The 22,836-nt window shown below is 57.9% G+C and overlaps 2 protein-coding genes across 2 annotated transcripts; one reads left to right on the plus strand and one right to left on the minus strand.

The window, feature by feature from the left end:
* Positions 1 to 2,463: 2,463 nt before the first annotated feature.
* Positions 2,464 to 17,259, minus strand: IQGAP3 (IQ motif containing GTPase activating protein 3). The gene is made up of 37 exons (XM_030026638.2): positions 17,177 to 17,259; positions 16,606 to 16,762; positions 16,231 to 16,308; positions 15,939 to 16,015; positions 15,691 to 15,758; positions 15,307 to 15,420; positions 14,761 to 14,939; positions 14,349 to 14,436; positions 13,897 to 14,060; positions 13,596 to 13,683; positions 13,282 to 13,445; positions 12,965 to 13,125; positions 12,627 to 12,751; positions 12,278 to 12,441; positions 12,014 to 12,104; positions 11,730 to 11,897; positions 11,468 to 11,610; positions 11,223 to 11,393; positions 10,824 to 10,907; positions 10,527 to 10,598; positions 9,891 to 9,960; positions 9,295 to 9,503; positions 8,899 to 9,051; positions 8,620 to 8,783; positions 8,246 to 8,470; positions 8,020 to 8,160; positions 7,420 to 7,504; positions 6,938 to 7,170; positions 6,715 to 6,847; positions 6,281 to 6,383; positions 5,978 to 6,122; positions 5,729 to 5,816; positions 5,257 to 5,469; positions 4,959 to 5,125; positions 4,688 to 4,789; positions 4,281 to 4,389; positions 2,464 to 3,970 (listed from the first exon to the last, which is right to left on the minus strand). The coding sequence occupies exons 1-37, from the start codon at positions 17,239 to 17,241 to the stop codon at positions 3,857 to 3,859; spliced, it is 4,875 nt and encodes a 1,624-aa protein (XP_029882498.2). The 5' UTR covers positions 17,242 to 17,259; the 3' UTR covers positions 2,464 to 3,856.
* Positions 17,260 to 18,494: 1,235 nt separating this feature from the next.
* On the plus strand, positions 18,495 to 22,833 carry TTC24 (tetratricopeptide repeat domain 24). The gene is given in 13 exon segments (XM_041126289.1): positions 18,495 to 18,788; positions 19,364 to 19,863; positions 19,899 to 20,087; positions 20,089 to 20,131; positions 20,211 to 20,423; positions 20,506 to 20,634; positions 20,735 to 20,856; positions 20,974 to 21,111; positions 21,238 to 21,475; positions 21,599 to 21,731; positions 22,011 to 22,069; positions 22,150 to 22,192; positions 22,520 to 22,833. Coding segments are annotated over 8 exon segments (1,389 nt in total). The 5' UTR covers positions 18,495 to 18,788; positions 19,364 to 19,383; the 3' UTR covers positions 21,313 to 21,475; positions 21,599 to 21,731; positions 22,011 to 22,069; positions 22,150 to 22,192; positions 22,520 to 22,833.
* Positions 22,834 to 22,836: the final 3 nt, after the last annotated feature.

The following is a 22,836-nucleotide window of genomic DNA, read 5'->3' on the forward strand; positions in this document are numbered from 1 at the left end:
GTTAGCAAGGGGGATTAGCGGGTGCAGCGTGGGGCGCGGGCTTTCAAAATGGGATTAGCATCGCTGCAGCACGTGACGCTGGGGGAGAGCAGCTCTCCGGCAGCGCTGCCTTCGAGCCAGCCTGCCCAGCACTAAGCAGCTCCAGCACCCGCTCCACTGGGCCAGGCAGCCCCTGAGTTGGCAGGATCAGGACCCTCAGTGGCAGCTTTCTGAGCCCAATTTAATAACTTTTCATCCTTTTTGCGTTTGTGGATTCCTGCAAGCATACTGGAATAGATAGGGGATGCTCCCAGGACAGTGAGCTCCCAGCCATGAACCTTCCTGCACTCCTCCATCCTATCTCACCTCTCCCTCCCAAAATCTGGGAAATCGCAGCCCCTTTCCCACCCCAGAGCAGGGCAGAAGCCCCAGGGGTGGGGTCCGGTGGCACCTATCCCCACTGATTACACTTGGCAACTGCCTCCAATCTCCTTAACTCCTGCAAATGCCAAGTGCCATGGACTGCAGGGGTTATATCCAATGCCCTGAGAGACAGCCTGATTAGACGTGAAATACTTAATGCATAGCCTGCGCCATTTTTCTCTCCATCTCGCACAAACTTATCTACACACGCATATACTTCTATGCATACTTCTGTTAACTCTCTCTCATGCCCTTTTTTTCCTCTTTTTTTTAAAGCCCACCTATGTGGCAGCTCGTTTATGCTCCTGGAGGCAATTACGGCAATAAGTAACAAGGGAGAGGGAAGAGGGCTGGCGGAAGCGAGGCTGGTAATGCTGAGGGGCTGCATGGCAGCTGGGGACATGGTGCCTTCGCCAGCACCCTCCGGTGCAGCATGGCACAGCCCCAACTGTATGGAGCTGGGGATGCCAGATCGCAGCCGGGTGTGAGGGTGCAGACCTGGGAGGTCAGCGAAAGGACTTGCTGCAAGCACGATGCATGTAGCCATGCAGGGAGGGCACATGGCCCCACATGCTGGACAGTGCATGGGTGCAAGGTGCTGGATGGTATAACGGTGCAAGGCAATGCATGGGACCTGCTGGAGCTGTACTAGGTGAAATATGAGCCTCAGGGGGAGCTCAAATCTCTCCCTTTCTCCCAATCCCCAAATAACACCTTTCAGGATGGTTTTAGCAACAGGTTGGGGCACGACCTGACTTTCCTCCCTGTCCCCTTTCAGTGTTGGCTGTCCCAGCCTAGGCAAGCACCATGCAGGCCCCAGCAAGCCCAGTGCCCCGGGGAAAGCTCCCAGGGCAGAGGAGAGGCCAAGGGCCATGCGTATGAGGACAAGTCCCCTTCACCCACGTGCCTCGGTCTCACTAACGATGTCCCAGATTTGGACTGCGCACCCTGGCATCGGTGTGACTGATCCATCCCTCTGGCTGGTGCTACACCTCTGGCTGCAGCACGGTCACATCCAGGACCGCGCCGCAGGAGAGGCTGCTGGTACCCGCGATGCTACAGGGTGCTCGGAGCACCCACAGCGTGCAGCATTGCACAGCACCCATGGCTGGTGCCTGGGCTCCCACTGGCCACAGCCATGATGCTTTCCCCCAGCTTGCAATGACATCTAGTGGAGCTGCCTTGGGAAATCTCTCAGCCCAAGCCAGCTGACAGGCCTCCTTTGGTATTTCCAGGGCTGAATTTTCCCCTCCAACCTCCTCTTCAAAATGTGGGGGCAGGAGGCAAGAGCCAGCACCCAATTTCCGAGTTGCGGTTGGCCATCGCACAGCTTTCCAGGAGGCAAAAATCACCTTTTCCACAGCAAAACTGAGTCCCCTCCAGCCTGGGCTGAGACAAGCACATGCCTTGCATCAAACGAAGAGCTGGGGATTATTATCATTATGCAGAGCCTCGTAGATCAGGCTCCCCCTCCATCCCCAAAACATCACAAAGAAATGGTTTCAGGGTGTCAAATGCTGTTCCTGCAAAGCCAATGGCTGCTGTAGGAGGTGGCTGGTGGCAAACAAACCACACCAAGCCACAGCCAGGGATGCACAGCGGCTTCTTCCTCTGAAGGCAAGGAAGAAAAAAAGAATACAGTAGCCAGAAGAAAAAAAAAAAAGTAGTAATGGGTAACATGCAGCAGCAACTCCCAGGGATCATGTCCCTGCTGATGGTGCAGCACCCAACAGGTTAACTGCAGCCCAGTCCTATTTTAAAACTGGAAGAGTGCTGCAGTTTGATCCCAATTCATCCCTTCAGAGATACAATCATAGTCTTTATGAGATGTAATCATAGTATTTATTTAAGAATTAAGTGTGTCTGAAAGTGGCCTAAATTCCCTGTGCAAGAGCTGAGTCGATGCCTCAGTGTCTGACTCAGCACTGCTTCAAGGGAGCCAGTTCCTGGCTAACATGGCAATGATTCCCATCGCCGTAAGCCAAGGGGGCACCCTGCTTCGGGGACAGGGTGCTGCAGGAAATGGCACAAGCCTGAAAGCACCCAGCAAGTGAGAGGAGAGATAGGTAAGGACCACAGAACTGGTTTAAGGAAAAACAATCATCCAGAGCAATTCTGTATTTTCTTATACATATTTATTTAGAATAAATGAGCAAAGGCAGCACAGCTGGGATGCAGCACATACACAGTGGAGGGGTAAATGCTTGCAGCTTTTATATGACAGAAGGGAAAGAAAAAAATACATAAAAACCTCACAAACAAACATCACTTTCCAAAGACAAGACAGACGCACAGCCTAGATGCCAATATAGCAGGGTACCATTGAGCCACCTCAAGGTGCTAAGGCAGTTACAGAAGCAGCAATGGAGATTCCCATTCAGATCCCCCCCAAAAAGGTCCTTTGCGGAGCACGTTTGAGACCTGCTGCTCCTGTGCCTGAAGGAGACAGGGCTGGGAGGAGGCTTGGGACTGCTACCAGCTCCTTTCCCCTCATGTGGAATGGGCTGGAGCTAACATGAAGGAGAAAGTGCTTTAAAAGCAGCCACTGACAAACTCGGTCATTATGCCACATTTTAAAACTAATTAAACATCAGAGCAAAATCAACATGGGACACAGCAGCCACCAGCCTGGCTGAGGCAATGGCTTGGGGTTGCTCCACACCACCTGCCAGGCATCAGTGTGGTCCAGAGGAGAGGGGAGGGCCCTGCTCCTGTCCCCCAAGGCATCCCCAGGACAGCAGTGACTCTAAGCCACCCTCTTCTATTTCTGCCCCCAACCTGGCTGGAAAACAGGCAGTGAAATTTATTTTTGAAAGACAAAATTCTCCTATTGCACCTTGACTTACTAGAGAGCAGCCCATGGGTGTCTTCACAAGTAGTTATTGCCTCTATATTCTCCCTCTCTCCCTACCCCCATATAAAGTCTTATTCTGACATTTCCCCATCTTTAGTGGGAGGAAGAAAAAAATACATATTAAAATACCTTTATTTCATCACTAAAAACACATGTAGTGTCCAGAAATCCATAGCGTACTTGAGCAGCCAGCTGTTAGCAACACAGGAACTAAACAGCCAAAATACCCACAACCACTAGATTTTAAAAGCTACGTGCACAGCAAAAGCTGCAGCAGCTGCATCCTTCCTGTGGGGAGGGCTGGGTACCGGCTCACACCAGCACAAGCTGCAGGAGCAGAGGGCTCCCAGCTGGCCTCCAGGCAACACTGATTTCAGGTTGCCCAGGGCTGGGCCTGAGCTCTGAGCCCTCTGCTCTCCCCAGCCAGACACCATTGGCTACGGATGCTCAGGCACGCTGCATCCAGGCAGGAAAGCTTCATTGCAAGCAGCAGCTTTCCCTGCCACAGGGACATGCTGCCCCAGGACCACCAACCCCGAAGTTTCTCTTTGGCAGGTTTGCGTCACCCCCCCGCAGCCTTCCCACCCCACCCCCTTCCCATTACTTCTTGAAGAACTTCTTGTTGAGGAGGAAAATGAGCAGGTTGACATTGACCTTGGCTTTATCGAACATCTTCATGACAGCTACACCCTCGTATTGCAGCTGCAGCAGGTCCTACAGGAGAGGTGACTGTCACCACTGCCAGCCCCATGTGTCCAGCCAGAGAAGGGGACTGTCCCACCCTTGGCACCCACCTGCAACATCCCCCAGGGGAGAGGGGAGCCAGGACAGAGCTGGGTTTGCATCAGGACATGCAGCAGGGAAATGCACGGCGAGGCTGTCCCCAGCTCAGGGCAGGGCTCCCCATGGGCTCCGAGTCGTCCCCCGCAAAACCAGCCAGGTGTGGGGACACCATCTACCCCCTGCACTCCCAGGCTGCCCTGGCTTCACTAGGGCACTGACAGCCCCAGGATGAGTTCCCCACCTGGTAGTGCAGCTGGAACCGCTCCATGTCAATCCCCATGAATTTGGCTTTCACCTGGAACCTGCCCGATTCCTCACAGGGGATGATGTCAAAAATCACATTCCTGAACCTGAAGGGAAAGAGTTGCTTACTACCAAAAGGGGCTTCACGGCTTTAAACGCAGCCAAGGAGCAGGTCACCCACCCACCGCAACCCCCTCAGTACACACAAGGCCAGACCCACAGCCCAAAACCCACCCCCTCCAAATCCCAACTCTCCCATGTTCTCCTGGTAATACCTGAAACAACTCACCCCATCCTTGGGGGGATGATGGTGGGCCCATGTGCACCCTCCTCCCGGGCTATTTTCCTCTACTTGCCCAAGCTTTGTGCTGCAATAGCTCATCCCATGGACCAGGGGCTACGTACTGGCTGAGCGGCAAGTCCTCAATCTCCAGCAGCACGCCCTTCTCGAACAGCCAGGCCGCCGTGTAGTGCAGTGACTGCAGCTTCTTGTTCTTCCCACTGATCCTTGAAAAGAAGGGACCACACGCTCAGAGCTTGTCTCCACCCACATGCGACCCCTTGGACCTCCAACATCTCCAGGACTCAAAACATCCAAATAGCAATTAAAGAAAAAAAAAAAATAGATTTTTTTTTTTTTTTTTCTAAATTATTGGTTTTTTGTAAGGAAACATACTTGTTGCTGGCTGCCAGGTTGTCAAGGCAGGTCTTGATGTACTGGTTGTAATAATCAATTTGCTCCTCGTAAAACAAGGTCTTGGCATTGAGGCCCTGCAGGGTCTGTCTCAGCTTCAGGAGCTCCCCTTTGCGGTGCTGCCGGTAACACCTCTGGTTGCGGATATCCTGGAGAAAACAAAGCCATACAAGAAAGCCGACATAACTTGTTCTGAGCTTTATCGAAGCACCACAGCGGGATCTCAGGTGGGTTTAGAGAGGTGACCTCCCAACTCAGTCTCCCCCAACCCCCAGCACACCTTGGCCAGCTCATTGATGAGCTCCTGGTACTGATGGGCAGAGTCCACGAGCCCCAAGCTCTCCAAGCACCGCAGGTTGCAGATGATCTTGCGCTTCTTCTCTTCCATGGACAGCTGGCTGTTAGCAGCCAGGGAGCGGTTGCGTTTCAGCTTAGCAGGGGTCTGGGCATCCCGCAGCGCTCGCCTGTGCATGAGAAGGTCGTGGGAGGCTTCCTGGGGAGGAGAAGGTGGTGAGCCTGGCACGTGGTTGGAATGGAACATGACGAGATGGAGCAATCAACCCCCCCTCAGACACACACTTTGATATGTCTCTCTCCAGGCCCAAAGCACATGCTTTCTCTGAAAAACAGAGCCCAGCCACCGCTAGAGCCAAGCCTTTGAGAGGAACAGGGCAGCTTTTTGCTGAGGGCTTGTTTGCCGTTTCCCCAAGAAGTTTTTAGCTCATCCCCAGCAGCAGCCTCGCACATCCCACCTCATGCTCCGAGGCCAGAGTCCACAGGATCTCCGGGAGGGAATCTCCTGCCTGGGACTGGATCACATCCACCAGCATCTGCTTGGTGCTAGAGACCAGAGGGAGAGGTCAGGTGTCTGCTCCAGACTATCACCCTCCTCCCCCAGAGCAGCACATTATTTAGTTGCCTCCCAAGGGTTTCTTGCCTGCCCTCCTTGAGCATCCCAACCCCCAGAAAGCTCCCCTGAAGCCTGCAGAGCCCATCCTCACCTCAGCAGCAAGCTCCTCATGTCACTCTCCTCGCTGCTGGCCACCGGCACCAGCTTACCAGTGAGGGTGAGGGAGATCTCCATTTTGCTGAGCTGGGAGAGCACCTGCTCGGCACTGCTGTCCACCGGGCTGGGAACACTCTCCCCTGTGAGGGCACAGAGAGCCCGAGTAGCCATGGTGGGCTCAGGAGGGCTGAATTCCCCATGCCCAAAGCAATCCAGCTAGAGCTTCATGCAAGAAGAGCATCCCCATCTCCATCCTCCTCTTGCCAGCGTGGGTGGTAGGCCCCAGAGCTCTACCTACCAACAAGGGACTGGACCGTAGGAAGCTCATCAAGATCTTCCAGAAGCTCGTGCAGGGGGTCTCCGTGGTGCGGCGCGATGGTGTCCTGGTGCTCCAGCAGGAGCTGGATGATGCAAGGGAGGAGAGTCAGTAGCAAAGGGGCATGCAAAGAAACGGGGAGAGAAAGCCGGTCAGGAATGATGCAATGCCCTCTGCACCCGAGAGAAGACTGCAAAGTTATGAAGTTCATGGAAGGACAAGCAGCATAGAACCAGCAGAAAATCTGGATTATTTGCTTGCTTAAAAAGTGGGGGAAAAAAAAAAAAAAAAAAAGGCCAGGAGGAGCTGTGCTGGTGATGGGATACAGGATTGTGATGAAATGCAGCAGAAAGCCCAGGAGGTGGGAGCAGAAGAAATGGAGCCTGCCTGTCTGCAGATGAGTTTTATGCCCTTACCTTGTGCGTGTTGATGAGCTCCCCCACTGTGATGTAGATGACTGGTTTGGCCACTGCCACCATATCCAAGTACTCATCCACATTAAACCTCTCTTCTGGCTCTGGGACACAGCAAGCAGCAGATATGAACCTCCTGCAGAGAAGGACCTCTTCAGTCAACCCCCAAAAAACCTGCCACTGGCTTGGAGCCCCCTCCCACTCCCGATGCCATCCTGGTGCCAACCTGAACTTGTTGTGGGTGTCCTCCAGGTACTGGTTCACCCCGCAGAGATGAGCATTCTCCCCATCAAAGGCCTTGTGGGCAGCCGCATGCTGCAGCACTTTGGCAATGGAGCCCAGGCTGCGACGGTGGTCGGGATGCAAGGTCATCCCGGCTGAGATGTCCACGATATCAAAGCCATCAGGGGCCACCACTGCTGGGTTCATGAAGCGGTAGTAGAGCAGGTTCCCCACGATCTAGGGCACAAGACAAGCTGGGTGTTGGGGAGCACATGGGCTGGTACCCAAAGAGGTGGTAGCGCAGCAGGGAAGGCTGTTTTGTCCTTACACTGCTCGGTGGGACCCTCCCAAAGGCTCAAGGAAATGTTGACTTCAAGGTATTTTTAACTCAAGAGGACTTGACCTTCTGTAGAGGGATACTGGCCCTTCACATGCACACACAGTTAAACCCCATCAAGCCATACAGACCCCCAAGCCCGGGGGTACCTTGTCAATCTCCTCCACCGAGGCCTTAGGGAATTTCTCAGCCAAGGATGTCCTCAGGATTTTGGCCATGTAGCGCATCCCATAGCTGAGGAGAGGGCAGGGAGAGGTCTGTCAGCATGCAGGGCAGCACCAGGCTTGGCCACCCTGCCCCATCCCTCCTACCCATCACTGAAGAAGTGGCAAGCCCCCAGTCTTGGGGCAATGGACGTGCACCTAGGAGGGACTGGCAGCTGCAGCATCCTTCAGCTCCCTCTCCTACCCTGCTGCCAGCCCAGACATCCCTGGAGAAAGCCTTCATCCTCCAAGATTACCACAAAGCTCAGCTTCTTACTTGCAGACACCTCAACACCAGTAGTAAAGTGCTCAGAAATGGAGTAGCAAGAAGAGCCAGCCCACTAAGTTGTTGCTGGAGGAGCAGAAGCAGCAGCACCCAGTGGTATTTGGATCTCCCCTTGTTGACAGTGCAGTAACTCAGTCCTGCAGCAGCTAAGGAGCTGAGAAACCCCCCATCACCCAATCTCCCTTTCTAAGGCCTTGCTGAAACTACCTTCAAGCCAACAGCACTGCAGGGACGTGCATACAAACCATCAAGATACATACGGGATCTTGTCTACGGAAGAGGTGATGGCAGAGATGAACTTGTCCGTCATCGCGAGGAGGTTGCAGATAGAAATATCCAGCTGCCTTTGGACCTCGGGGTGGCTGAGAGCCTGCTCAGGGCTGACCTCGTATGGGAGCTTGCTGTGAATGGAAGACAATGTCCCCATCACCCTCCCAACGCCCGTCACCCTGTAGTCGGGCTAAGCCTCCTTGCCCAGGGCCTGACCTTTTCTGCCCACTCTGCGACTCAGTCTGGTTGATCCATGCCTTGTAGATGTCCACGGGGTTGGTGTGGATGCTGAGGGTCTTGTCCTGCAGAACCTCCTGTACCGGGCCACCCAGGATCTGCCGCAGGGCATTCTGCCCACGCGTGTTGCGGTAGAAGCTGACCACCATCCGGATCACCGTGGCATTCCCCGTCAGGATGTCATGGACGTGGTCCACCTTGGACCTGGGGAGAGAGACAGGACAGGTGGGATGAAGGGGATGAAGGGGATGGACCAATGTGTTTGTTCTCCAATGCAGCAGGCAACAGCCAGAGGAGATAACTGCCCCTGGTTCAGCATTTTCCCAAACCTGTCCCCAAACAAGGCCACCCACCTGATCTCCTCCTGCAGTGCTGCTTTGAAGAGCTGGAGCAGCAGGTAAGCCTCCCGTGGGTTGGATGCATAGTTGTAAAGTGTAAAGATCACCGACTCCATGAATTTGGTGGACTTGTTCTGTGGCATCTGGAAGATCAGCCTGGCCAAGTACACAGGCTGGGTCTGCAGGGAAGAGGAACACCAAGCTAACCCCAAGTGTCATGGGGTGACGGGGGGCCAGGGTCCCTGCACTGCTCCCCCAGCTGCAGTGGACACAGTGGGCCCCCACCAGCCCCACCTGCAGCAGGTAGAAGAGATGCTGGTATGCCTCCAGCTTCTGCCGCTTCTCCTTGCTGAGCGACTTGAGCCCCTTCTGCTTGTCTATGGACATCATCTCCGAAAGCTGCTCCTTGTTCTTCTTGGTCAGCTTCTTGCAGTGGGAGACCACCTCCTGGAGCCGCACGGGCAAGGAGAGAGAAGTGTTGGTGACTGCCAGCAAGCTCTGGGGAAAGGGAGCCAGAGGCACCTCAATGCTCCCCAACCCCTTCAACCGCTTTAAAAGCAAAGCGGAAAGAAGTACAAGCTGTGATGCCAAGGAGGGGAGGACCAGCTCCGTGCTGGCCGCACAGCTCGAGCACTGCGGCAAAGCCACATAAGGTGGCCAAGATCCTTCCCCCGCTGCCACACTCCCCACCTGCAGCGTGATCCTGTTCTTGACCAGCAGCCCAATCTTGATGTCCATGAGGTCCAGGTCACTCTCCAACTGCCGGCTGGCACGGATCCTCTTCACCACCTCCTCCTGCAGCCGCAGCACCTCCAACTCCTCCCAGAAGTCTTGCTGGCTCTGCTCCAGCAAGTGGATGAAGCGCCGGACGATGCTCAGCGGTGGGCTCTTGGCATGGACTGCAGCAAGGCATGGCGCTGCCATGAACACTCATGGGGAAGACTGAGCAGCCGCCCCCACTGTGGACCCTCAGACCCCCAGCATCTCACCAAGACACTCCATCCTCCTCCCCAAAAAAAGCACCTTCTTGCAACACCAGGACCCAGGACAAGATGGTGCCACACTCTGCAACACCTGCCCAGGAAGCCTTTGGGAGCAGAGGGGCAGCAAGAGCAGCCCCAGGGCTGCTCTAGCTGATGTCAAGGGGCCACCAAGCCTCTGCCACATGGACACTGGTGGCCAGCCTGCCACTGCCTCCCCACTGTGCAGGGCCAACGAGGGAGGAGGCAGAGTCCCCTTCCCAATTAATTATAACCACTTCAGAACAGAGACGAGCAGGCACTTACCCAGCATTCTGTAATCCCCACGGGCCTTGTTAGCTCGCACAAAAGCCTGGATTTTAATTACAGCTTTAATCTGCCAAGACAAATAAGGGGGTGGGGGATGTTTCCCACAGCATGCCTGAAACATGCAGGGAGTGGAGGAGAGCTGGACAGGCACCCAGCTGCCTGCTCCCACGGCTGGGAATCTGCCAATGCCCAGGATGAGGCAGGCCTCCACAACCCCGCGAGGGATTTCAGGATTTCACTCTCCTTAGCAGTCACTTCCCTTTTGCTTGCTGTATTTCACATGCTGCAGCAACTCCAGAGGCTCAGCTTCACTTCCCACAGCTGACACACCCCTTTCCCCCAAATTTCCTTCCCCTCTAATGGGCATCTTGAAGTCCTTGTTGGTTTTTAATGGAACTGGAGTTTTTTCTCTCCTCACACTTTACAGAGCCTGATAGCTTGGCTTCCAGACCCACCAGGCACCTTTTCCTTCCCATCTGTCCCCCTGGAAGGATGCACCAGTTTCTCCCTCCAGCTGCACCACGAGCAGTCAGGGGCAGAGATCCAACTGCATGTTCAGAATCATCCCTCTCCATCCCCCACAGATGGTGACATGCTCCCAGGAGCTGCCTTACTCCTCATCCCATCACTCACATTCTGCCTGAAGTAGCGCAGCCTCTCCTGGTACTTTCTCCGAGCCTGCCACATCCTCACGCCTGCCTGGATCTAGGAGAGTTGTTCAAGCAATTGGATACTGGAAGGACTCGCTTGGGCAAAGCAAATGGGTGGAAAGGGGGAAAACCATGGGGAGTTTTGCAAGATATTCTCCCCCAGCCCAAGCTCCCCCCATCCCCTCACGTGCTGCCCAGCTGTGTCCTGGTCCAGCTGCCTTATTTCCCTCCCAGCTGCCTCCGTACTGGGAGCAAAGGGTGAAGGAAGAGTCTTCCAAACCTTTATCACAGCATCTGCATTGGCTTGCAGGTAGCGCAGTCTCTCCAGGTAAGCTCTGTGCTGCTTGTACCCTCTCCAACAAGCCTGGGCATGAGAAAAGACAACCAGCTACTGAGATCTGTGCAAGGTCACTGCAATGTCCAGTTGGTTTTTCAAAGAGCACACAAGAAAAGAGGGTAACACAGCATGGGAAAAGAGAGGAAACCAGCACCCAAAGCAACTGCTGTGAGAAAACAAGCCCTGTACCATCCTCTGCAGTACCTTGGGTGAGTCCTGGCTATTAAATGTACAGAGCAGCAAGCACCGGTCCTCCCCGGACCTGCTGGAGAATGCTGCAAGCAGCCACCCATGGTTTGCATGCCCCCCACACAGAGATGAGATGGATTCTGGGTACGTCACCTGGATCCTGATGGCAGCCGGCCACTGCTCCCGCAGGACGTGCTGTTGTGCCGCAAACTCCCGGCGGACAAGGAAGCCCCGCAGCCGAGCCTGCAGCCGCACCACGAAGGCAACATTGGACGCCCACAGGCACTCCCGGTCATGTGCAACGGTCACTCGGGTGACAACCAACTGTGAGGACACGAGGCACCAGCGTCAGCCCCAGTGATGCCACCAGCACCCACTGAGCCCCATCCTCCCTGTACCTGGATCTCCTCCCGGCTCAGGTGCGTGGTATTGAGGCCACCGTCATGTGGGTGCTGCCAGCTGCCCTCGAAGGTCTGTAGGTTCAGGTAGTACTTAGCACCATCTGTCAGCCTGTGTCGGATCCAGCATGGCTTCACGCTCCCTGCAGCCCAAGACAGAGAGGTGCTGCTGGGGGGTGCTGCTCCCCCCTCAAATGGCTTGGGCAGGGGTGCACTCCAGGCTCCTGGGGGGGGGAAGTATTTGCAGCCCCCAAGCTTTTACCTGCTTGTCTCTTGGTGGCCATCAGAGCCGCGAGCTGCTCCTGGTATGCCACGGCACAGGCACTCACCACGCCGCACAGGGCCACATCAGGGTTGCGCAGCACTCGCAGGGTCTGCGCTGCCTTCCCCTCCTTGATGGCCTGGTTGATGGCAGCGGTGCCCAGAGCCACTGCAGGAGCAGAAAGGGCTCACATGAGCCCCTTCTCACCCCCCCTCCTCTGCAGCAGCCCCCTGCCCTGGCTGGCAGGGCCAGCACCCAGCACCCATTCTGGGGAGAGCACTCACTCCTCCTGGCTGCCAGCGTGTCCTGGTTGGCCTTGCAGATCCCTTCCTGGATCTCTTCCCACCAAAGCACAGCTCCATCGTCCTCTGTGGCCTGCGAGGCGGGGGAGACAGGGCAGAGATGGGGTCTAGTGAGCCGAGAAGCCCCGCCGAGAGCTTCAGCCACAGTGGTCTTGCGCTGCATCACCCCTCAAGCACCTCCTGCTTTGCAAGCTGCCGCGCTGCCAGGGGGGATACCACGCTGCCAAGGGGGGCATGCCACCCTACCTGGGCTTTCAGCCTTCGTGCCTGGGCGAGGACATCATGGTAGCGCCGAGCAGTTGGGAGGGCGATGTCAGGCAGGGCGGCTGCTGGCAGCAGCAAAGCCGCCAGCGTCTTCTCAGGGTCCGCCTGCACCAGCGCCTCGTTGATCAGCTGGACAGCGAGAACTCCTGCATGGGAGGGAAGGGACACACGGTTCAGCTCCCCCAGTGCTCTGGGCACCCAGCGGAGCCACAGCCCAGGGTAGCATGAGGTTCTCCAGTGTCTCATTAGGGCTCGGCTCCCAGTGCAGCCTCCCTCCCAGGAAGTTTGCAGAATCCCTTGCTTGACCAAATCTCACGTGGGCAGGACTCACGGTCGTTTTCATCTCGCACTGATGAATTGGTGTCATTCACACTGTCCTGAATGTCATTCCAGCTCAGGAACTCTGCTCCTGCTTCCCTAGATTGGCCTTTCAGCTGCAGTAAGTCCTCAAAATACCTGCAGGAGAGACACAGGGCAACAGCCTAGTGCATTTTAAGCAGTAACACCACCTGCCAGAACCAGCTGCCTTGCTTTTCAAAGGGGAAAAGGTAAGGCACAGGGCAGGGAGGCTGGTGAAACAAGTCCACACAAAGCCCAGGCCCCCTGACCATCCCCTCCCAAGAGATTGCTCCACACCATCAACCCCAAACACAGAGACTGTCTCCTTACCGCTGTGCATTTGCATCCTCGACACCTGAGAGGCCCAGGGCAGAGCTGCCCAGGCTGCTCCAGAGCCCGTCGGGGTCCCCAGCATCCAAGGCTTGGTTAACCAGTGCCACGGCCGAAAGCATCTCCACAGCCACAAACAGCTCCTCCTGCACCAGCTCACCCTGCACGGGACAGGCAGAGACACAGACTCCCTATACCCCATCCTCCAGCCCCAGCAGCACCCCCAGGCACAGGGATAGCTCCCTTCCATCCTAGAAGAGGCACAGATCCCCCCACCGCCAATTGGACCCAGAGCCCACCCCCGGGAGATCTCTCACCCTTGGGTGCTGGTGTTGCAGCAGGGCCAGCTGGCACTGGTACAGGGGGGCAGCGAGCGGGTACACATGAGGCAGCTGTGCTGCAGGGTCCATCAGCACTTCCAACGTTTTGGCCGGCATCCCTCGATGGATGGCCGCGTTGATCCGGCTGACAGCCCGCAGCACTGAGGGAAAGACCAGGGTGAGCTGGCACGGGTGGGTTGCAGGAAGCGACCATGCCCCATCTCCCCTGGGGCACTTGGCCAGGCTGCTGGCAGGGGATGCACCAGGCAGCAAAACCTGCTGCAAGCAACATGTTGACCCCAGCCACTCACTGGCTTGCTCCTCCTCGCCCTTCTTGTTCACCATGAGGATTCCTGCCTCCAACTCCTCCTGCTCCAGCAGGTCCATGTAGCCCAGCTCCTGCAGCGGGCAGAAAGAGGGGCTTCTGGTGTCACACCGGAACCTGCTTGTGCTGACAGAGCAGCCACGCTCAGACCCCTTGCAGAAAGCTGCTGATCTACAGAGCAAACCCCTACCCAGGGGGGAAGCCCCCTCCTCCTGGTGACCATTGCAGTCCTGGGGTGCCACCCCAGCATGGGTACCCCGTGCCTGCAGGCTCCTGCCAGCCTTTACCAGCGCCTTCTGCTGCCGGTCCATGCTGAGCCGCTCCAAGTAGCGGTCGAGGTTGTACCACTGGAGGCAGCGCAGGGTCAGGATGGGGTCCTGCAGTGCACGGTACAGCGCCGGTGCGTCCTGTCTCTCCAGGGCATCGTCCACCTCCTCCAGAGCTCCATGCACTAGGAGAGAGGCCAGTTCACACCCAGAGAAGCTGAGCAGGTAAATCATCCCACAACTCCAGGGAGCAAAGGAGCTACAGTTGAAGCCTGCATACCAATAATTTTAGTTTGTCCTTGGAAATGCACACTCAGCCCTGCTCCCTGCCCAGTCTGAAGCTGGCCTGAGCAGACAACTCCTTTCTGCTATGCCCACCACCCCAGGCAGTCTCTGCCCTGCTGCCTGGGGTACCATCGTCACACCGATAAGCTCTGGAGACCCCCCAGGAGGGAAGCCACAGCTTTGCTCACCATTCACTTTGTTGATGTTCCCTTGGATTTCAGCCTGGGTCAGACACCGGTCATAGATGTCTTCACCCTCAGGGATGACCTGCGGGTACTGGAGAGAGACCCCCCCCACCCTGAGCTTTCTGCCCAAGAGCACCCCAACAGCACACAGCGGGGGTCCCCTGCAGATGCCTGGGCTCCTTTCCCAATCCCAAGCCCTGGGTCAACCAGCCCCCAAAGTAGAATCATTTCTCCACCACTTTCCCTCCATCTTCTGATCAGCACAAGGGCTCTCAGGCTGTGTTTTACCCGCCAAGTTTGGGGACAGTCTCCAACCAAGAGGGACCCCTCCAACTGGAAGCACCCACCACCACATCAGCGAAGGGGCTGGCTGCTCCTCTCCCAGCCTTCCCAGGACCCACCGTGCCCTCCTCACCCTGTTCCTGGCATTGCTGCCCTTCTCCAGCTTTGCCCGGTGGAGCACCTCCTGGTAGGCACCAGCCAGCACCTCACGCAGGTTGAGAAGCATCGCGCTGGGGTTGCAGAGGGCCATCATCGTCTGTGCCACCACCCCTCGATCCACCGCTTTGTTGATTGCCAGCACTGCAGCATGGACTAGAAGTGAAGTGGGAAGGATGTAGGTGAGACAGAGCATGGAGGGCTGCGACGGACCATCCCCTATATCCCTGCATGCAGTGGGACAAGCTGTGCCACGCACAATGGTGGAAACCCCAGCTTCTCAAAGAGGAAGCTGCAGTCTCCAGTGCCCGGAAAGTCTCCATGTCTCTACAGCAAGCCCAGCTAACACAAAACCCCTGGTGCTGCTGGCTGGGAAGGGGCTGTGCCAACCCTTGCAGCCATGCACAGGTCTGAAAGAGAGCATTTCTCAGTTTGTTGGCCCTAGATTTGATGTTCAGGGGCTGAGCCAAGATCCTGCTACAAGCTGATGCACAGCACCTCTCCCCACACGAGCACCCATCACCTGCTGCTTCGTCCACCGAGAGCTCATTGGCCAAAATGCCCCCGATCTTGCTGAAGGCAGGCAGCTGCAAGCCATACTTCTCCAGCTCCCGCTTCATGTTGTTGATCTCCTCCTCTAGAGCAGAGCACAGAGGCATCACTGCTCAGCACCAGCACCGTGGTCCAGCACTGGAGCGTGGGCAGCCAGCAGATCCCCCCGCTCCCCTGCCAAACCAGAGGGGTGCAGAAAATGCCCACACTGGGGTAAGCATCACCAAGGCAGCTTTGGAAAAGCTCGCCCAAGGTCTTCATTCCCCACACCCCTCCAACTGCAGGGATCTGGGAGCATTGTTGGCAAACCTCCCTTGCCAGCCCTCAGCCCAGGTTTCCCCGCACAGCACCATACCTGTGAAGTCCAATTTCCCGTACAAGTCCTGGATCTGAGGAGCCAGCCCTAGCTTGAAGAGGTACAAGCTGAAAGACAAGGCAGACACATGCCATGACCGTTCTGTCACTTGCTTCTCCCTCCTGATGCTTCTGCAACACCTGAGGCTGTCGCCCCAGCCCTGGGGGTGGCGTCACCGAAGGGCTCATGAACAAGAACATGAACCACGACAACAGTTTTGGCCCTGGGGCCAGGCCAGGGACACCCACCTGAGCGCATGGATGCAGTAGACCACCCGGGGCATGTTCTTCTTGTCATAGATGTCGGTGGTCTCTGGGTAGAAGATCTGCTGACAAGATAAGAGAGCTCAGGTGGAAATGGCACCAAGATGGTCCACGGGGAGGATGGTGTCCAAGGGTGGGGGGGGACAGAGACAAAGCCCCCCCTGCAACACCAGCAGTCCCCCAGTGAGCCGAGCTGGTGGCGTGCAGCCCCAGTGCTGCCACAAGGGCAAAGGCCAGTGCGTCCCTTGGCCCGGGGAGAGCGGAGGGAGGACGTTACCAAGGGAAGCCCCACATGGCTCATGGCATCACGCCAGTAGTTGATGTTATCCGTGTGCCGAAAGTGAAGCCCGGCTGCCTGGAAGAGAGGAAGCTGGGGTCAGGGTGAACCCCACCTTCTCCCATCCCTGGGATCCCACTCTCCCCCAAACCCACCCAGCCAGGGCATGAAGTTAAAAAGAGAGGCAAATCCTGTGGCAGGATTCCCAGGGCAGCGCAGCTCATATCCCATTTGCTGCCGTACTCTATTAAATTGTCCCTTAATGACTGCAATCAGTATGACCCTCCTTCACTTTGCATTCACCAGCAATGGAAAGGTTCCTACAAGTTTTGGGCTACACCTTCAGGAATGCAACCCCCAGTGCCACAGTCTTACCTTGTACTGTGTCTGCTCACAGTCATAGATCTTCTTCAGAGGGACCACAGTGGGAGCAAAGCAGTGGCCCAGCTTGGCAAGGATGACCCCGTTGCGCAGGCTCTCCTCCAGCTCCATGAGAGGGGGCAGCTCCTCACTCAGGCAGGCCTCCATCCAGCTGGCAGGGTAGAGATGGGGCACGTCGCAGACCCCCAGTACTCCCACCCAGACCCCTTCCAGACAGGAAAAGGGGCACCTAAAGGAGACACACACACACACGCACACACACACCCTCCCCATCCTCATAAATCCCTCCCTGGCAGGGAGAGGTCAGCCCCCACCCCTTTGCTGCAGGGTTTAGCAGACAGGTGTTTCTCAGTTTGGGTGCAACAGCACGGCTGAGTGCCCCCCCCCACCCCCAACCAACCCCAAAACCACTTTTGAAGGGCCAGAAAGCACCAGGAACAGGTGGGATTTTGTAGCCTCCCCCCACTCAGATTCCCTGCGTCTTATCCCCTTCCCCCCCCTTGCACTCCTTTTCCCCCCCAAAATTTGAGCTCGAGACAGAGGGGCTCCCCAAGTCCAGCCCCACCGCTTGGCTTCCTCCAAGTGACACAGATACTGGTAGGCGACGTTCTGTCTCCTCTGCTCATCCATCTCATCTGCAGTGAGGCGCTCATCTGGGCAGCAACAGGGGCACCCCGTCAAACCCCGCTATTCGGGGGGAGGGGCCACTTTTTTAAGCACCCATCACCACCCAAATTAAGGCAGGTTTTTGGCACAGCAGCCTGCCTGTGCCTCCCACAGCCCTCGCGTGGGTGGCACCGCACAGAGACGTGGCGGTGATGGTGACACCGGCCAGACCCTTCTGGCAATTGGAGGAAAATTTCCAATTTCCCTTTTTCCCCCAAAGTAACAGCCATAGCCGGCACCCAGAGCCCACACCTGGGGGGTCACAGCTGCAGGTTTGGGGTTCTTTCATGCCACTGGGGCTGGAGGCACCCACGACTGCTGGATGGCACCCAGCAGCACCCCACCAGGTGTATTCCTCAAAACATGTCCCGTCCAGCTGGTCCCCAGGTGCCTGGGGCCCCACCACTGTCCCCCATCCCCCTGCACCCCCAGACCTGCCTGTCCCCCCCCCAGCCCCCCGCACCCCCTTACCGCCCTGCACACCACAGCCTTGCCCGCTCCCCACAGCCCTTCCTGCCCCCCGCCCCCCCATTGCTGGCTGCCCCCCCAAAGCCCGGTCACTCACGCCGCACCAACCCCACTCCCTCCATGGCTGCGGCCGCGGCGGTTCCACCCGCGATTTGAATCTCCCGCCGCTCACGTGAGGCCGCGCAAGGGCCGCCGGGAGATGTAGTCCGGTAACGGCACCGGGGGCTGGAGGCGGGTGGGACCAGCGAGCACACGGAGATCAGCGCGATCCGGGGTGCGGGGGGAGCCCACGGGTGCAGGGGTCATCCTGGGGTGCAGGCACACCCAGGGATCAACCCACCCACGGGGGACGCAGCCCGGAGTGGCAGAGGGGACCTGCACACACCAGGGGCACCCGGCTGTCAGTGCACCTGGGCCCCACCGGAGTCTGCCCACCCGGGCTGGGCCAGGTGGGGGCTGTTGGGGAACCCTGGGATGTACCGGCCGACCCCGGGGTGCCCTTCACCCTCGCTGCACCTCGGTGCCCATACATCAGTCTGCTCCCAAACCACGAACGTGCCCCCCAGTTAAACAAGTCCATGGTGCCTGCCACAAGCATGCCGGGACAGCAAGGGGCCGGTTGTGCCACCCATCCCATGGTTCGCTCTGGCTGAACCAAGTTACCGTGGCACTGTACACCCTGCCGGTGACAGAGATGAAACTGGAGCCAGCCGGGCCATTGCAGGAATGTGCCCTCCCCAGAGGAGAGCTGGCTTTGTCCCAGTTTGTGTGTGCCACCCACGACCCTGATGTTTTCTTGGTGCTCAGAAGCTGTTCCAGCACCAGGCCCCAGGCACCGGCGTCCATCACCCCGGGGAAGCTGCGACCCGCTCTGGGTGGCTTTCCAGGCAGCCCAGCCCCAGCGGGACTCAGAGGCCCTTGGGACACCCTCCTTCCCAATCCGGAGAGCGGTGGTTTGCAGCAGCGGCGCGGCTGCAAGCAGTGGTGATGCCCTGTCCCTCCCCTCCACGATCTCAGCACCCTTTGCACCTAAAGAGCAAACAGTAAGTGTGTGCAACCAGTTATTCTGCCTCTCAAAAAGACACCCTAATGTAGCGTTGCTACATATCAAGGTGCCACGATTAGATCACTGGTCGGCCCGGACCAGGGAAGAGACAGATAACACACATGGTGTGAGCGTCAACTTCGTCTTTTATTGCGCAGTTAATTCCTTTTATACTAGCAACGGTAGGTGGGATTACTGATACATCATAGGGAGGCGACGACTAGCCTTCTACCTTTCTGTGACATCGCGAGATCTTCCGAACGCTGTACCCTACACCCTAGGAATGCCCACCCTGTGCTGTGGGGTGTGTGTCCCCCTCCTCCCTCAGTGACCCCCCCCCCCCTTCCTCTCTGGCAGCCACAAAGGTTTGCAGGAGGCAGGCACCAAGTGCAGAAACTGTGCTGGGGTCCTCCATGAAAAGGCCTTTTTCCTCCCTGAAACTTTAGCCGCAAACAGGCTACAAGGCCTTTCTAATTTTTTTTTTTTAATTATATAAAATAACACTGCTCGTTTCAAGAAATCCCAGGACCATGCCAGCTCAGGCTGCCTGCTGTGTCTTTCTCTCTCTTGCAGGCAGGTCACTCACCCTGCCCATGGCTTCGGAGGAGGCTGCTAACCCAGGAGCCCAGCCCGTAGCCCCTGCAGCCCCCGCCATCGGGAAGAAGAGCCGGAAGAAAGGGAAGGAGAAGCCCGAGGCCAGGGAAGATGCTCAGGAGGGAGGAGACGGTGACGGGGCAGGCGGCCGAGATCAAGGGGCTCATGCGAGCCGGGCACCGGCACTGGGTGACGCACAGGAGGCGGTGGGGTGCTTCAGGAAGGCGCTTCTCCTCTCCAGGGGTACGGCGAGCCCCCAGCTCTGCAGGGCTTGTGCCTTCAACCTGGGGGCTGCCTATGTGGAGACCGGGAAGCCCAAAAGGGGCCTTGAGTTCCTTCTTCAATCCCAGCCCTCGGAGGGGGAAAGCAGGGAGCACTTGGGGGACCTTTATTTCAATATTGGGGTGGCTCATGAAGGGCTCTGGGACTTTCCAAAGGCTCTGGAGTATTTTGACAAAGCCATCGGCCATGACCGCGCGGTGCAGGCTGGCAGCCGAGCAGGACCCGTGTACAGATGGGTTGCTGCTACCTGGGAATGCGGGAGCCGGCCCGAGCCGCACGTTGCTTTCTGGACGCCACATGGACCTATGCGGTGGCTGCAAGCCCCGAGGCTGCCACGGTGGCTCTGAGCAGGGCGAGCAGCTCCATGCTGCAGAGCTGACGGTTCAGGGCAACGGAGATCGTGGGCGTCCTCACCCAGTGCCGCTCGCTCGCTCTGCGAGAGCATCCCCAACCCAGCCCTGCGAGGTAATGCCGTGCTGCATCCTCTCCTCTCGGTCCCCTGGGGAGCAGCGCCCGCACCCAGCTTTTCCTCTCTGTCCCACAGGGAAACTCTACAATGACATCAGCCTTGGCTACTCCCAACTCCGCATCTTCTCCCTGGCTGCCGAGAGCTTCGAGCGGGCCCTTGTCCTCTGCGGTGGCGAGCCGGACCGGTGCAGGGAGGCTGCACTGCTGCAGAACCTGGGTGCTGCCCACAACGCCCTGCGCAGCTTTAGCACAGTGCTGGGCTGGCACCGGCGAGTGGCGGCACTGCACAGTAGGTTGCACCAGTATCTCTTGCTCTCGGGCTTTGCCTGATGTGCCGGCTCAGGATGGAGCCCCATGTTTCCAAATTCCAGGTGCTTTAGGGAACCGGAGGGTGCAGGGGCAGTGCTTTGGTAACCTGACGTACGCCTGCAGCCAGCTTGGGAACCACGAGGCTGCCACAGAGAACTACCTGCACGCCTTGCAAGCCTTCCGGGACTCGGGTAAGGGGAGGCACAGGCAAATCGTCCCTGTGATGCTCCCTCCCTGGGACCTTGGCGGCAATGTGCTGGGCCAGCACTGATGCTGCCCTTCATCTCCCAGAGGATGTGCAGGGGCAGTGGCAAGCATGCAAGGGGCTGGGAGTAGCCTGCTTCCACCTGGGAGACCCCCAGAAAGCCATCGGGCACTACAAGGAGGCCCTGACTTTGCTTTCCCACTGCCAGGTAAGGCACGCCGGGGAAAGCCCCAAGGCTGGACCCTCCCGTGCATCACAGGGTGACTGCCCCAGCCCTAGGGACGGACCCACTTGGCTGAACCCACGTGGGCTGTCTCCTCTGCAGGACACCCCCAGAGCTGCCCACGAGCGGATTGTGCACAAGCTCACCAATGCCATACAGCACCAGCTCTGCCTCCATGGCCGCCTCTCCTGTGGGGGTGTCTGGGTGCCCACCCCAGCCCCAGTAAGCATCACCCCGGGGGTGTGGGACAGATCAGGGTGCTGGGGACTGACACCCCAGATGGGTGTTGGTGGAGAGAGGCACCAGGGTTTGGTGGGCAGAGGGACACGCACATGTAAACCCCAGGCCGTCCCTCCATCCTAGCAGGAACCCGGCCAGCTGCGGTTTTGCTCCACGCTGCCCCACGCCAGCGGGACACGGCTCTGGGGGAGCAAGGCATGAGTAGGAAAGCTGCCATCATGTCCCTCCTTCCTCTGTGGATGAGTTCCCAGCATCAACCATGAGATAAATCTTCCTTTCTCCGACCCCAGGTCCTGCGGGGGGAAAGCCCAGCCTGGGGACAAGCTGTATGTGCCTGTGCCGGGAGCACGTCCTGGCCGTTCAGGTAAGAGGGTGCAAACAAAAACCCAGGCAACTTGCTTGAGCCATACAGCCTATTTCTGCCAGAGCCAAGGCTTCGGCACAGGCTAGTACGGGACTCCTGCCTATCTGCCTTTCCTCTCTGGAGGCAGAGGAGTGACCCTGACTGATGGCCCTGCACTGGAGCTCCACAACCCACACGGACACCTGGACATCTCTGTGAAGGATGAGGATGGTCCCAGCATGGCTCCAGGGTGTCACAGTCAGCCCCATGCTAACAGGTGGGTGGGCGAGGGGGAGGCACACCGATACAGCTCCTTGCACCCAAATACCCTTGCAGTAGCAGCAAACATAATGCAGCGAGTGGCATCACCCCAGGGACTTCTCGTGATTAAAGGTGAAAATCCAGAGATTTTAAAAGATGTGTAATTCTGGGGAGTGCCTTTGGGGTAACTGAAGCTGGAATTTGGGGAGGGTTCGGTAATGATGTGGTAGGGGAGAGTTTGTCACACAGATGTTCTCCATCACCTCCCCATGAGCTGTCTCCGCTTTGCTCCCAGTAACCTGACCATCACCCACCCGTGCCCAGCCCTGCTGCGCCACGGCAGCCTCTGGCCAAGTGAGTACCAAACACAACTGGAGCTTCGCTTCCCCAGCGAGCTGAGGGCTGTGGTTCTCACACTGCATTCATTTTCACAGGGCATCGTGACTGCCGAACCCTCCGGCTGAGGTCCCCGGAGTGGTAGGTGATGCACTGGAGGAGCGGGTGAGGGAGCAGACGGGAGGTCTGGGCTCCGGGATGTCCCCTAAGGGGAGGGATCAGGGATGGAGACCCCCCCGGCAGGCCCTGGGACACCCCAGCTCCTCGCAACGGCCATGTCCCCAAGCCCAAAATCGCTGGGGCTTGGGATTTTGGCACCTTGGAGCCAGCCCCAAACCCCAGCCTTACAGATGGGCAGCAAATCTGAGGGTGGATTCAAGCACCCCTGTATGAAATCCCCCCCCAATTCTGCATCCCACCGGACACCCCCACACCCCGTAACACCTCGGTGCCCTCGCCACCCCGCAGCCCCACCATCGCCGCCACCAGCTGCCGGTCCTGCACAGAGTGCAGGATGCTGTCCCTCATCTGCAGCTTCGTGTGATGGTGGAGGACACCGGGAAGATGACCGCTTCCCACGTTGGGCGGGGGGGCGGCCCGGGCAGCAGGACCCCGGCCTGGACTGCGTGTCCCCCCGCACCCCCCACCGGGGCAGAGCCGAGCTGCCGGTGGGAGCCTGTTCCCGGAGCCAGCACGGTTTTGAATCCGGTCCTTTGCCGCCCTCCTTCCCGTGCTGGGGCCGGAGGTCCCGCGAAGGGCGGGGGGTGGGGAGGAAGGGGGCGGCT

The sequence above is a fragment of the Aquila chrysaetos genome, chromosome 9 (genome assembly GCF_900496995.4).
Source record: "Aquila chrysaetos chrysaetos chromosome 9, bAquChr1.4, whole genome shotgun sequence".
Classification (NCBI taxonomy): Eukaryota; Metazoa; Chordata; class Aves; order Accipitriformes; family Accipitridae; genus Aquila; species Aquila chrysaetos.